The 15,740-nt window shown below is 36.7% G+C and overlaps 1 protein-coding gene across 1 annotated transcript in view; it reads left to right on the forward strand.

Annotated features, from left to right (window-relative positions):
• Nucleotides 1–15,740, forward strand: part of LOC101848192 — a gene marked incomplete in the record, with an annotated part of 32,330 nt that overhangs the window by 4,723 nt on the left and 11,867 nt on the right. The window contains 13 exon segments of the mRNA XM_035968985.1: nucleotides 3,167–3,226; nucleotides 4,446–4,514; nucleotides 5,144–5,235; nucleotides 6,587–6,660; nucleotides 6,895–6,977; nucleotides 7,311–7,394; nucleotides 8,081–8,133; nucleotides 9,187–9,264; nucleotides 10,219–10,279; nucleotides 11,324–11,438; nucleotides 12,451–12,515; nucleotides 13,770–13,934; nucleotides 14,828–15,019. Coding sequence (XP_035824878.1) covers nucleotides 3,167–3,226; nucleotides 4,446–4,514; nucleotides 5,144–5,235; nucleotides 6,587–6,660; nucleotides 6,895–6,977; nucleotides 7,311–7,394; nucleotides 8,081–8,133; nucleotides 9,187–9,264; nucleotides 10,219–10,279; nucleotides 11,324–11,438; nucleotides 12,451–12,515; nucleotides 13,770–13,934; nucleotides 14,828–15,019 — 1,191 coding nt within the window.

Raw genomic sequence — 15,740 nt, forward strand, 5'->3', positions numbered from 1 at the left:
TGCTCCTTTTTTCCTATCAAACATCTATGGTCCTTATCTCTCCTCCTTTTTTGTGTTTGTTTCTCTCTTGGAACACCTCTAATTTTTGCGCTTATGTGACCTTATTGTGTTGCCAGTGCCGTAAAACTCTTATCAAAACTAAATAGTATGTATATTTTATTTAATATGTTGGTTTAGTTTTGAAACGTTACTCCCATACCGGACTCTCTTCTTCCACAGAAATCAGATTTCATCAAGCATGCTTTCCGAATGGTTCGCATGATGACCCTTGCGACTAGTCGAAGCAAAAGGTAAGGGAAAATACAAGTACATGTACTTTGTCGTTTGTTCTGTCAGCCACTTTCTACATTTACGCCGTGTCTCCATAATAATGGATGTGTCTGAGCTTGTGCATGAAAATACACTTTTCTTTTTTTAAAGGATTTTTTGGTCAAATGTAGTCGAACCTGTCCAACACAACGGCCGATTGTCGAGGAGAAAAGTAGCCATCTTAGACAGGTGGCTTTCTTGGACAATGTTATTATAATATCGAAAAAAAAAAGAAACACCCGTAGGATATGCACGGATGTGGTTGGGGGGGGGGGGGAGTTCTCGTTTGTACAGGCGATTGTCTGGAACAGGTGGTCGTTAGTGTAGGTTTGACTGTATTTCCTTCACGTCCTGCTATTCTATTTGAGTCTCAAGCTATGAGCAGATTAGGCATTCACAAACTGTTTGTAAAGGTACAGTTCTCTCATCATGTTCATCATTGGGGGAATTAGCCACGACATAAATTCATTTTTTGCTTCAACTTCCAACGGCAAGATCTACTCTGTCTGCGCAGCGCGAACTTTGTTGTCGAGTTTTGAATGGGTAAGGGGGAGAGAGGGGTGTTAAATATTTAAAACCAAGAAAAACAACAAAAACATAATCATTTAAAAGTGAAGAAGAAAAACATGCCTCCCCTGACCCAACTTCGCTATCAAACCGGGTTCAACTTCCCACGAGGAGATCAGAGCCCATCTCAAACAGTCGAAAGTGAGATACTTCAAATTGGAGATCTATAGTATTCTTTTATATTAAACATTTAAGAAGAAACGATTTTTTAAAAATGCAGCCTCAAGGAAAAATATGATTAAGTTAAGGCAAATAGATACAAACTGCTGTGCGTTGCTGACATTGATTCACCCGATAAAGAGATATTTGGAGAAAAGTTGCGCCACGATTTTTTGACCGCACTATTTTTATAGTAGTACATCATGTAGCAGTAGTTATAGCCTAGCAGAAGTAGTACATGTACTACACTGCGTCACATTTTGCCCAAAATCAGAATACTTAGTGGCTCACTGAGGCCTCGTGGTGAAATCTCGTCAAAGACCTTGTCAAAGTAACGAAATTGGAGAAACATACATTTTCCCGCCAGTTTGGCAATTTTTATAGAATTTTTTGTTTTTTGACTTAACACTTTTCAGGTCCATTTAAAAACACTTTTCTTTCAGTGTGAAATTTACTGAAAACCATTTATTAAAGGCACACAAAGTACATTTTCAGTTTTCAAGGACTCTCAAGCTTTGGAAATCACCAAACTTTGTTGACCGCGCTAGGCCTAATTTTCCTCTGAAACCAGGCGACCCTGACCTCCTTCAATCGTAAATACCTTGACTTCTATTCAAGACTGACGTGTATTTTTACATCAAGAGATGGTAAAAAAAAACAAGCTTTAAGATGATACCAATAACTCCAGATGCCCAAAAATTGACGAGCGCCTGATTCCACCTCGCTGTGACACAAAGTTTTATTTCGAGCTCCGCACGAGCGAGAGCCATGAACTCTTCACCTCAGGATGTCCGATAACGTGGGAAAGCTCAGAAACTCACGGACGTTTGGACTGGGTCTGATCCGACCATCCGGTTGTGGATTCGGATCAAAAAGAGGAGTAATAGTGCATTTGGGAATACACATGATCTTGGCCTAGGAAGAATTCAGATTATTGAAAACCTACGCTTAAACAAGACACGGCCGGCACAATTCTTGCTCTTGCAGTTGGTGAAAAGGCATTTTTTACAATTATCTGTGTCAGTGACCTGTGTTGTGTTCAATCACTTCTAATTTGAGGTATAAATTCACCAAATTTGCGCTCCAATAGCTCTAAAAAGTTCATATTATTTGCCAAAAACCATAGCGTGACTTGAGACACGAGCGCCGAGGTATCGTGGACAGTTTGAGGAGAGTGAAATTATTATGAAATCACAACACTTACAGACCTTAAAGACTGCGCAACGACTTTGCGAGCAAGCGCTGTTCCTCTTCAATTAAACAATAAAACTTTTTTGAAATATTAATGGTTCAGTGTAGTGAAGGTAACAACTTTATAAGTGAAGGTGTGTGTCAGTCAATCGATTTCAACGAACTGGAAAGTGAAAGAAAGCAGATAGAGCAATATAGTAATATTATAATACTATTATAGTTGATCTAGTGTGTTCTTTTTGTTTGTATGGGATTACTATTTGAGTTCCGATGACTTCATTTGGTGGGTACATTGTTTTTAATGTGTTTTCTTTCATTGTACAAAAATATCAGGCACATCTATCGTTCATATATCTACTTTTTAAATTGTGGTTACGTAACTTACGTCACACACAGCTTCAACATTCTCCTCTTCCCATACTCAGTTTTTAGTTTATAAAAAACTAATAGCTTCTAATTATCCAAATTGTTATAAATCTAAATTCTTCAAAACATAAGTTCTATTTCTTCATGCATGTGGGATGGGGTTCCCAGAGTGTACCGATACAATTTATTTTGCGCATAATAATATGAGTAAAGTGGAAAACACAAAAACGTGTTGCCCGGGCTCTGACCCCGGGGTCACGCTGACCTCACAGTGCCTCTCAGGGAATGCACTCACAAACTAAAGTATTCTGAATGTGATGAAGTGAGGAGCAGTACAATAATATGTAGTAGCAGCTACAGTGGAAGCAGCAGCAACGATAATGATAGTAGTAACAGTAGCTACAGCAGCTCATCAGCAGCAGAAAATAGTATATATAGTAGAAATAGTAATAGTATCATTAACTGTCATGCAAACGTAGCTTACCCAGAAACAAAAAACAAAAACAAAAAAATAAAAATTAATGATAATGTTTTCAGATACTTCAACCCTGACGACCCTGACGCCGGCCCAGCAACCATGCGGAAACAAAGACAAATCTACAAAAAGGGCAAAGTCCAGCAAGTCAAAGCCAGTGTAAGATTGGTGCTACATTATAATTTACCATGTTGGTTTGTTTGTCCAAGATGTGTTTCAATGGTTGTCGTGTAAGCCATTTCGAGATATATATTATAATAATCTGAACTTAAGCCAAAAGCAGTGTTTGTCAACCCATTTTTCCACCTTTAAAGAGGCTAACACTTTTTCTAACTGCCCTCCTACACACATGTTCATTTCAAAGTGCAGCATAATATGTAAAACCTGTCAGTACCAAGGTGATCCTCATCGATTGCCCACTCACTAAAATTACCTAATTGCCCCCTAAATGGCGATATCGTTGAGGTTGGCAAGCAATAGTTTAAAACGTTCTGAGGGCTTTAAGAAAATGCTCTGGCCTTCAGGGTCTCTGGATTCCCAGTAATTCTCTTTCTTATATGACATGAAGATTTAATGCCTTGTACTTTCATTTTTATTCTTTTTAAATGTAGGCATTCTACGCTCTCATTGACTTAATTTAAGTGATTTATGAGACGAGCTTTAACCTTGTTGTCTACGCCAACCTGGACTGAGAGGGATATAACGTCTATTGCAGAAAGACCGAGATATTCCATATAACAATTCAGCCCAAATGTTAATCGAACTCAATTGGGTCTTCTGTTTGTCCTGGTGAAGTACCTAAATGCTTTGCCACAAACGCCAATATCTTAACTTTATACGAAGATGGTTGCAAAATGAAACTAGTTAACATACTACTTCAAGTATTGCTTTTGAACCCTGGATATTAACACTAAAAGGGAACAGAAAACAGAAAGATAAGCCAAAAGTGAGCCAGCAACTCTGCTGTGTACCAATTTCTTTCATATTATGTTTCGTCTTTATTCATTATTATTTCTCTTTGGCTTTCCATCCATTATATCGAATAGGACTAAAGTAATGCACATGATTTTTACAGCTTTTCCTGAGTTGTAGGCATAGCCGAAGTTGATTGCCAAAATATTAAGCAACTTCAAACCCTTAAAATCTTGACTTCCTTGATTCTCCAAAGGAGACTCAGCCAGGGCATTTGGTATCACGGAAGATATGAGTCAGTGTGTCGCAATAGTCAGTCTGTGTAAAAGCGATATTCTTAGGATCCTTAAATTCTGAATTTTATTTTTTAGAGGTAAATGAAGAGAGAATAAGAGAGTACACTTTGTTTAGATAATCTGCCTTTGCATATTATATTATCGAGATTTTCCTCTATTTGTCATTCTAGATCAGCTTTGAATTGCAAGAGGTATTGGAAACAAATCCAGTCTACAGAACACAAGACCATATCAAGAGGGTGAGGTTCTTTCCACTTTTGGCCTAGGCCCACAAACCAAAAACTTTCTGCATAGAGAAAAGAATTGTAATCCATTCTTTATACTCAAATTATGTATAAAATCTTTTCTGGCTTCTTTCAACATTTACAATCTGAATTTCAACAACATTTTGCTCGAGCACACCCAATGGGTACTACAGATTAAGAAACTACAATTGAAAAAATCACAATTTTGGGCTTATAGTACATGTACATCTGAAGAACAGGCCGTCGACTTGCTTCTGTTCTGCACAAACTACATACACATACACATTTATTTAAACAATACATTAATATTGGTGGTATTCGACTCAAACTTTGTATCCCTCATTTATGTTCAAACAATGTTTTTAAAAATCTCGTATTACGTTATTCACATCCATTTACAAATGGGGATATCCTAACTATCAGGGTAGGAGCCTGTTTCCCTTTATTTTTAAACTATTTTTTGGGGCTGCCCTGTCGTAGTCAAGATCATAAAATAGAGACCAAAGCTATAGCCCCTCTATGGTAGTCAAATATCAAAGAACTGAGATCAAAGCTACTCGTATATCTCCTCCGCCGTCAAGTCAACAAAACTCTTGGTGAACAATGCTCATCTCTTCCCTCAGGTGACATGGTTGCTGAAAACAACGAAAGCTTTCAAACACCTTTTTCCCACTGAGATGATTGAGGAGGTGGCCAAAGTGGTGGCATATGACAGGTTTGCACACATTATAATAATTGCAATGATTAAAATAGTGCATATCCAGGTCATACATTGGTGCTAACCTGACCAAAACTCTATTGATAGTGTCATAAAACACCTATTCAATAAAAAAATTTAAAAAACGAGGCTATACAACATGCTCTATTTTTTAATGTATTTTTTTTTTAACACCCTACTGACATAAGATGCCTATCAGAGCCCACCGGTGAAGTGAAAGATACAAAATTGCAGCAGAAAGACCAAAATACTTGATAAAAATTTATTCCCTCTTGGGAATCGACCTCGAGACTCCTGCATGTAACATCGTAGTCTCTCTACAACACCACAGACTCCAGTAGTGTGCTCTATGCACTTTACAACTACTATTACCCCAGCAGACCCTAGAACACTCAGAAGCTTTGTCGGCTTCCCGGAAAGCATATAGTGCACTTGAACACTAACAAATTTACAAATGTTTTACTATCTTAAGCGGAGCACCCATTTCCACTTGGATGAAGTGAGGGAAATTCCTTTAAAATGCCTTTCCCAAGGACACAACATTGGGCTCCTGTGGGATGCAACCAATGATCATTCGGTTACAAGCCGACAAATCCTTTTCTTTTCTAGGATACCAATAGTCATTGTCATCTAGCAAATCAAGCTTTTTTTCTGTTATGTCATCGATCAAGTGCCATTCTTTCCGTTGTTTTCTGCCTGCCTATCGTTTTTACTGCACTAAATAGCAGTTATTATGTCGACCACCATCGCCACCATCATCCTGATCATCATCACCCCCCCCTCCCCCTCCCTGGGCCGCCCCAGTGTTTTATTTTATAGGCAACGTTACTAAAAAATTTTTACCCCCCCCCCACACACACACACACATACACACATACACAATGTAAGGCAATATAAAAACAGGGATAGAATGAGGAGGATGGATATTTGAATATTTCTGCCCAGTTGTCCATCATCGATGACAGTATTCTAAGCTAAAATTGATATTGGAGTTAAACAAATTTTGTTTTAAAATAAGGAAAAGAACCCAGCCAAAAACACATTACGTCTTTAGAGATTAGAGAATAATTTTATTTTATATTGCAAATATTCCAAGTAATGACTTTGCGGGTTCAATTTGCAACACACTATAATCTAATATTATTGTTAGCCACATATTGTTCTTAATGGCTATTCTGCTTGGAGAAAAATACCCATGAAGAAGGTTATAATTTATTATCTGCTTTTGCTTTCAAAATTCTCAAACTCTGACGTCCAGTATCTCAAAATTTCTTACATGTTAATGCAGATAGGACCCATTTAATTTCATAAATAATATTACTTATTATGGTAACTCTCCTCACTTCAGGTATGATGACAACCGCCATATTGCATACCAAGGGAGACCACCGGAAATGTTCTATTACGTGCTTGCTGGTAGAAGTAAGTTCCCCTATATAGACCAATGGGAAAAAAAAGATTTGATTGCTTTTGCTAGCACCGCTGTTTTGCTTGCTTAAATGATAACCATTCCTTTTTGTTGTTATCAACATTGTTGTAGTATTTCATGTGTTTATCATCTTTACTATTCTCATTCTCATTCTCATCATCTTCATCATCGTTATCATTATCAAGAACAAAATTACCATCTTTATCATCTTCTTGTCATTCCCAAAGTCCACAAATTGCGGGAGTACAAGCTCACCTCTGGCTGTGTCAACAAGCCAATGGGCTTCATGCATAAGGGATCTACCTCAGACGTGAGTACTACAAGTAGTGTCACAATAAAACATTTTTTCAATATTATTAAGAAAAGTTAAGAATCTTAATTACAGCTGAAAGACTCAATATCTTCGCAAAACCCTAATAATAATAATATAGATAATGATAATAAAAAAACCCCAACAACACCAATAATAATAATCATAATGATAATAATAATAATAATAATAATAAATAATGATAACATGTTTATTGTTATTATTATTATTAATAATAATAATAATAATAATAATAATAAAAATAATAATAATAATAACAATAATAATAATACGACATGTAAGCCTACTATTAATTTTTCCTTGTTTTTTCAGCCAGAGGAAATGGAACATCAGTGGAACCGTGAGTGCCATCTAGTGTCCAAAGGCCCAGTGGAGGTGCTGGTCTTGTCAAGAGAGGTCAGTTTACTTTGTCAAAAACATTTTTTTGCCAAACTGGGCAAAATTGCCCACTAATTGTGGGGTATTTGATCTTTCTGGTGAATGGAGGAGACCACCCGAATGATGATTGATGCTATTTTATGCTCCGCTTAGAAATACGTGTAAGAGGATGGTACAAAGATTTGAGCAATTTTAATGTCGCAAAAGTTTGCGCTGGCTGTGAAAAGGTTGACAATCACTGGTCTGGAAGAACAGTTTATTAAGTTTTAAGTAGGCTATGCATCAGTTTGACATTTATAGCCTATAGTTCACAGCCCCGGTTAAAAAACCCAGGCTCTGGAAGATGTGAATTTTGGACAAAAGTCAATTGAATGACAGCAACATTTTGTTTAATAATTCAAACGGAAGAAGAAGAAGAAGAAGAAGAAGAAAAAGAAGAAGAAGAAGAAGAAGAAGAAGAAGAAGAAGAAGAAGAAGAAGAAGAAGAAGAAGAAAAAGAAAAAGAAGAAGAAGAAGAAGAAGAAAAAGAAGGAGAAGAAGAAGAAGAAGAAGAATGATAACCATATTAATACAAGTATTATGTATGTTTGTCATGTCATATACCATGAAATAAGAGTTTGCATGTAACAGTATTTTTCATTTTCTAGCCTTTGTAAAACCCTAATTATGGATTAGAAATTTAATTTGCTTTGTTTTTATTTCAGGACTTTACAAGGCTTCAACATACAACACAAGGGCCACCAATAGACTTTTTATAGTGAGTCACGCCACCTAGTAGGCCTAAGTTTGTAAATGTATAAAGGTAGAAGTAACAACATTACTAATATCACCTTGTATTTTTTCTACTTCGCGATAGAAAAATATAATTAATTTAATATTCTCCTCTGCTGATATATTAGCCATTGTTTGACACTGATAAACAATTTATTGTAACTGATAAATTTTAATGATATTCACAATGAAGTATGTTTGATATGGTTAAGTAGAGTATTCTTTTTAGTTGATTTAAGTTAGTGGTTGGCAAATCCTCTGGTGTGGTTTGCTCCTTCTTTCCTATCCAACATCTATCGTTCTTATCTCTTGCTCCTTCTCCTTTTGTTTATATATTACTATTTAGTAACACCTGTAATCTTTGGCACTTATATGACCTTATTGTGCTTGAAGTGCTGCAAAACTCATACTAGATATAAACCTTTAACTTAATACTCAATGGTATTTTTGGGGGGGGGGGAATCTATTTGTATGCCCACATAGCCTACTGCCCGCTTCTTTCCAGTCACTCACACAAGTATGAAAGTTACTGAACAAAACTAAATTTTGCTTGGCCCCCCACCCTCTTTTTTTCCCCACAGCTCAAACAAACAAGACATGTAGATTTGTATATCCATAGGTCTATCTATTTGTGAATAAATCACTCTTCTGCCTGTCTATAACAGATAAATCAGTGTGTGACAACTTAGGTGATATATCGCTTCTTACTGGCTAAAAAAATGTAAGCCTGCAACAAGGTAGAGCTTTGTCTGTTTATTCTTTGTTTATTTTATTTTTATTAATTTTTGTTTATTTGTTTTTTTTCAGCTTTTCTTTTTTTTCGGTTGGGGAGGGGGAAGGGGGAGACTTGTTTCCTTCAGGGACCCATCTGCTTCTAGAATGTTATATTCTAGACCATTTGAATCTATAATTATTAGAAGTATAATTCCAGAATGCCAGAGTCCCGATTCATTCTCTTCTTTTTGTCAAAAGCTAAACTTAATCCACTGCATACGAAAGAAAAATTAAGATCTTGTTTTTCTTTCTTGTTTCCCTTCAGTTCTATAGATCTGTTCAAGGAGTTTCCATGTGAAATGTTCATTGACAACGAAGATGCCATTATTTACAAGTATTATGGGTAAGTCTTACTCCCTCCATTTTTTGATAGACTTCTTTGTTTGATTTAAATGCGACCTTTTCACTGTGGTGACAACATAAATTTTTCTTATTGTAATTCTGTTTTTTAATGCAGAGATGCTTTCCTGTCATATTCTCTTCTTGGAGATGATTTTTTTTCTTTTCTTACATTTGACAGGACTAGTTATCATTCTGTCTGCTTGTAACGATTGCTTTGAGTACTACATGCAAGTGTTTTGACGTTCCTAAAGACACCTCTACAGCTACTGGAGTAATGTTTTCGTGATCTCTTAGAGATAAAACTCAAATTCCTAAATACAAATACATCCCTTTGATTGCCAAAGAATTTTTTGTATATAAGAGAACAGAGAAAGAGATGCACTTTATGTCAGCTAGTAGAAGGTTCACCTAATATTACACTGATGGTCAGTCTATTGGAAAATAGATTACGTCTGTTAATCATAAAAAATACTGCAAAAGTTTAATGTGTCTCGCCTGCTCATATGACCTTATGCAGTTGCGAGCGCCGTAAAACACTTACCAGAAAATAAACAAAAGCATTTTTAAAATCATAAATATTTGTCAGCAAACTCCCCTTTGCATTTGTCTCCGCTAAATTGAATTATTATTATTTTTTAAAGTTTCGAATCGGTATGTGAAGACCTGACAATTCTGTAACGCTTTTGTCTATAAATTGAAATGGGTTCTTTTCAATGAACATAATATTGAAGACTGAGCACTCTCCCTACTTCTGCTTTGGTATTTAAAAAATCTTCCCTTCTCATTAAAATGTGCGATTTTATAGCGATTTAATTGTGATTATTAAAATGTTTCTTAGAAAAGACTTGTACAATGTCCCTGGGTTAGTTTATGAGTACAGTAGTACTTTACTCATCATTAGGCTACATCTATGCACCGAATTCAAATTTCTGTTGTTTTCTTTCTGTCTTCTCAGGCAAAACAGGGTGATCACCCCTAATGTCAACCGGACAGCCTGGCTTCATGTGGTAAAATCTGTAAGTTTTGCACAATAAAATTATTTTTTTGCTTTGATTTATCCTCTAGATGGAATATATTGATTCTTTCTTTCTTTTTTTTTTCTTTCTTTTGTTCTTTCTTTCATTCTGTCCGTCTTTCTGTCTTTCTTTCTTTCTTTTCTGTTTCTTTTTCTTTATTTTGAAGCATTGTTCCTCCTTCTAATGTTAAGCAAAGTTCTCACCTCAGTCTTCAATAGCATGCGGCTTGAACTATAGAATCATTCCTCACTTTAAGGATGCAGCAGACAAATAAAAAGCTTGATCAGAAGAGGGCTAGAGGCAATGTTGTGGTACGTAGCGAATCCAACATACACAAATCAGACATGCGCTTTGCAAATTTCGTAGTTTGCATAATTGTTGCAGGTCTTTTAAAGTTTCAGATAAGGAAAGCACAATTGAGAAATCAAATATGAATAACAATGTTATGCTTCTTTTTTAGAGTACTCCAAAACAGGGCATCTTCTTATAGTGCAAAATGTGCGCACTCAATGAGTTAAAGTACTGGTTTTGGGGGGAGTTATTTTATTTATTAATTGTTTATTAATTTAAAAAAAAAATTTTTTAGGGTGGGTGTTCATGTGTATTGTTGCAGAACAGGGCCTCTTCTTTTGCATCTGCCATGCTGAAACCGATAATATATTTTGTTTCCAATACAGTCAGTTTATTTGGATGCTTTTGGAACCTAAGTCTTCACACATCAATATCTTCAGCGTCTGTGGTGTAGTGATTAGGTACCTCAATGTCACGTGCAAGAGACCCGAGTTCGATCCCTAAATTGGGGATACATTATCGAGTATTTCAGTCTTTCTGCTGGGATGTTTATGTATCTCTGTCAGACCTGGTTGGCCTCAACAGGCAGGGTAGGAAGCCGGCCCCATCCTAATTAAATCAAATTATGATATTATAAATATTGTCGATGGGGGTTTATAAACTACTATATAACAACCCCTCCCCCCCCCCCCCAAGAAAAAAACAACTAAAAAACAACTTATGAATATCCAGCTACGTTTTCATTCCCCACAGGGTCATGTCAAAGTGGTGAGGCGACAGACGGTGGTTGACGTACGGGGAGACACGAAGTTCCAAAGCAAGAACTCCGAGGACTTGGGTTGTGGGCGCTCCTTCAGCCATGCGAAAGGTCAGTCTGTTTTTTGTTTATTTATTTTTTTGAGTAAAAAGCAACTTATCGACAAATTAACGGACATTTAATGCGGTGAAAAAGTAAGACAGACAGACAGAAATAACAGAGGGAGAGAAAAAGAAGCAGGACTTACCAGTGGCGTCCTCCAACCATCCCCTCTCAGTCTGTTAAAGTTAAACTTATCGGTGGCTGATAGTTGTTGCTTCCATTTGCACATATAGATGTGGGCTATCTCCGTGTCTCTCTGAGCATGTTCATCAGTTTACTGGTCGGTCTATTTCTGTGTACAATGTATGTGTTATTGTATATATATATATATTCTCTGACTTTTTTTAATGAATCCAATTGGCAGTGTGCAGAGGGTATTAAGGAAGAGAGTAAGCATATTAGTTGGGTTTTTTTTTACTTTATCTTTATTCCTAGAGTTACTTGTTTTGTGCTTTACATTATAATTCGTCTAATCATTGACTGATGATGACCTTTCAAATCTAAGTCGGAAGAGAAGCTTTAGACCTTGACAGGTGGCTAGCATGATAAATGCAGTGAATAAAATAATAACAAGTAACTTGTAAAAATCTCTAACGCTGCCACAACCCATTGCAGATAGCAATGTCTTTCTTCTTCCCAAAGTGTGTGCTAATATGTCTAAACATAATATTATGGGTAGTTAACTTTTTTATGGCTTTGGTTGTAACCTTCAAGCGCTGTTCTTTTTCCAAGTAATATTCTACAGAGTACTTATATGGTCTGGTCTGTTGGGCAAGTGTCAATGTCAGTATCTGAATGTCTTGCTTTTCTGGCTGCCTCTGCTTTACAAACTCTGTTTAAAAAATCAAAAGCTTAAAAAAACAACCTTGCTACCATGTATTACGGCTTTATATCACTGTGCTTGACATAGGTTATGACATGGGAATATCAAAGTTATCGCGTGATCATATTATTAATCAAACACCATAAATTTGAACTCCTATTTTTGATTAACTTTTTTTGTCACATTCCATCTCAACAGCTATGCTGGGGAACTTGATTAGTCAACGGAAGATGAAGAACCTGACGGACATTTCTTTACCTGATGTAAGTATGTTTGTTGATAAAAGATTTTTTTTTTCTAGGCTAGAAGAAACACACAAAATTTAGATGACGCTTCAATTGTTAATCAGTCCTCAATTTTGCTGTGTGTTTTTCGGTTGTGACTGTCTGTATTTCATAAGTAAACCTTTGTGTCAAGTCTGTGTGTAAAAACAATGTTATAGGATCGTTGTGAGACCTCATTTTTGTCTTCATGATTGAGCCTGAAGACTGAATCAAGAAATTTGAGTTTAAAATGTTGTAGGATCTTTGTTTGGTTTCGTGAGAATTTTATGGTATTTGTTAGACAAATAGATCATGAAGTGCCGAAGATTGGAAATATTACAAGAGAGCATCACACAAACGAAAGAAGAAAGATATATTAAGGACGACAGCCTAGATGTTTCATAGGAAGAAGGAGCAAACCATACCAGAGCGCCCACCGACCACTTTCTATGGAACCATATACTGACTATGAAAGGAAATAACTTGTCAGGACACTTTTTCCATGTTATAGGAGTTTAAATAAAGATGCACATTTAAGTCATTAATTGATAATGCTTGAAGACACGCAGTTTTGGAGCACTAAAAAAAAAGTGTATTGTTGCTAATCGTGCCGATTTTTCAGTGCTCTTTCTATTACTTGCAACTTAAAGAGGCAGAAAACAACATACGCATTATAAAGTGTGCAAATTTATGTTTCTGTTTTGAATATTATAGTTCACAATATTGTTCAACGTTGCCTCTGATCTACTTCAGATCAGACGTAATAATAATATTACATGTCAGGTATGTCCATAAAATGTTAAAACTGATTTACCACCTGAAACATATTATCGGTGTCCGACTATAGATGTGTATCCACCAATTTAGGTCAAATTCTCTTTTGTTTCAAATGTTGTTAGTCACAACCGTAGATAATTACAACTGAGTAAAATAATAATAATGGTAATAATAATAATAATAATAATAATAATAATAATAATAATAATAATAATATGTTAAAATACAAGACAAAATTTTGAGTAATTTTGGGTACCCCCCCCCACACACACAAACTCATATGCCACACACCCACACATACACACACACACACACACACACACACACACACACACACACACACACACACACACAGACAGACACACTATTTTAAAAAATGGATGTTCATGCACATACACATTTAGAATGGGACATGGACGATATTTTTTATATGTCTAACGTTTTATCTTTTAAAACATTTTTTTCTCCCACAACCAGCTGATGAAAAGGCGGAGTACAACTCTACTGGAGGCAGGCATGAGAGGCGGCAGAAGCAAGAAGAAGCCAGTTTTAAAACTGACCACACCCATCATTCGAGAAATCCCCGCCCCCAAGACAGAGGTCACGGGAGAAATGGGTGACGTCAATGGGGAAACTTTGAAGGTGAGCAATTATAATTCTTTTCCTCCTCCTCCTCCTCCTCCTCCCCCTCCTCCTTTTAGTCAAGACAGTTGACATGTCTGTCGTTGCCACCACAGATCTCATTACCATCTTTTCCATGGTAATTTTATCTCGAATTTGATTGCTTCATTTAAATTGATTGAGGAGCGTAAGTTGCTTGCAACAAAGATAGTACAAGACAAGATGGGTCACTCAGCCTAAAAAGTGTCCGCAGGAAGTATGCTCTTTGCTTCAGATGGCGCTGCAGTCTGTTTTGAAGCTCTCTTTCGTTTTTCCAGAAGAAGAATAGGAATAGCACCTCCTTGCGTGCGCAGATCGACTGCTGTTCATCAGCAGTTCGAGTTCGTTCAGTGCAGAGTTTTAGGTTATTTATACTTTAATGACCTCTCGCCTTTCATTCTAAAGTCAAATTAAACGAAGAAAACAATCACCCTTTCCTCCGGAAGAGGTTTTTTGTCAGCGTAACCATTTTTAAAAAGCTTTCTTCCGAAATTTATCCCAAAACTTGCTAGTTTCACTTTGATTTTTAAAAACTCAAGTAGGGTAACTCTGTTCGCAAAGAGTGCGCTTTTGTGAAGAGGGCGCCACCAAATTTTGAGGACACTTTTTTAATTGGCTCAAAGAGAGAAGTGGCCCATCTTGTTATGTACTATCATTGCTTGCAATGCATAAGGTCGTATGAGTGCTCAAAACACATCTTGGTTGCATTCACGACAGTTCACATCATGGCTTAGTTTTGGTCGATGATCAGATTAAATTGCTGATTGAAGGGGATTGTTTGGTTGGAATAGAGGATACCTGTTGAAAACAACCTCATTTTTATTTGTTTTCAAATGGAGCTTGTAGTGAAACTGGAATGTTCTTTTTTCCTCCAGAATCCTCAAAAAGATTTCTCCCTGCCTCCCATCATTGTTGGAAATGGAGAACCTGGCACCTCGTCCACGGTGCAAAACGGTGCCACATCCCCCCGAAGTAACGGAGTGACATCACCGCGAGCTGTGAATCGTTTGGCTCTTTCTCTCCCTAATGGTGTCATCGTTGACCCCAGCAAGACTGGAGGAATTCAGGTGAGAGATGGTCAGGTCTTGTGCGTAAGTGTGGATGGCTTATGGTTTGTTGCGAAAATCTCCCCCCCCACACACACAAAAAAGTGCGGGGAGAGGAATTGTTGGACCATAACGCGAAGAACCTCTATTCTCTGGTCACAAAACGTTTCTTTTTTGTATGGCCTTTTCCATAAATGTGTCTACCATTTTAATTAACCTCATCTAGTTGTATTTTTTCCCAAAATGTCTAAAATAAGGTAATCAGTCTCTTATGAGAGTAACCTGGAAGGGAGGTTAAAAATTGTCTGGATGAAGTTGTTTTTTTCATCTATCTCTACCTATCTGGAACTCCTCTGTCCCTGTATATCAGAAGGATACAAAGTGGGAGGATAACTTAAGATTTTTTAAAGCGAAATACTTTATGAAATTCTATCTGAATAATAAGTCCTATTTTATATTCTAAATGCGATGTGCATAATCAATAGCAGTTCAGTACTTGAACAGATTTTCAGAACACGGCCTTTTTGGTGAAGAAGTGTGTGTGAGAAAAACGTACAGGCTGTCATGCTAACGCTAAACTTTGATGTCGAATAATAGCTGCAAAATATAATCCTGCCAGCCTCAATTGGTCCACGAACAGCGAGTTTGGGACCCCTGCATTAAATAATGCGCACCTTTACTTTCCCAGTGAAAATTGAATAAATTGTTGATGACTTGCACCACATTGCTTTACAACCCCCCC

Source organism: Aplysia californica, unplaced genomic scaffold, assembly GCF_000002075.1.
Source record: "Aplysia californica isolate F4 #8 unplaced genomic scaffold, AplCal3.0 scaffold00103, whole genome shotgun sequence".
Classification (NCBI taxonomy): domain Eukaryota; kingdom Metazoa; phylum Mollusca; class Gastropoda; order Aplysiida; family Aplysiidae; genus Aplysia; species Aplysia californica.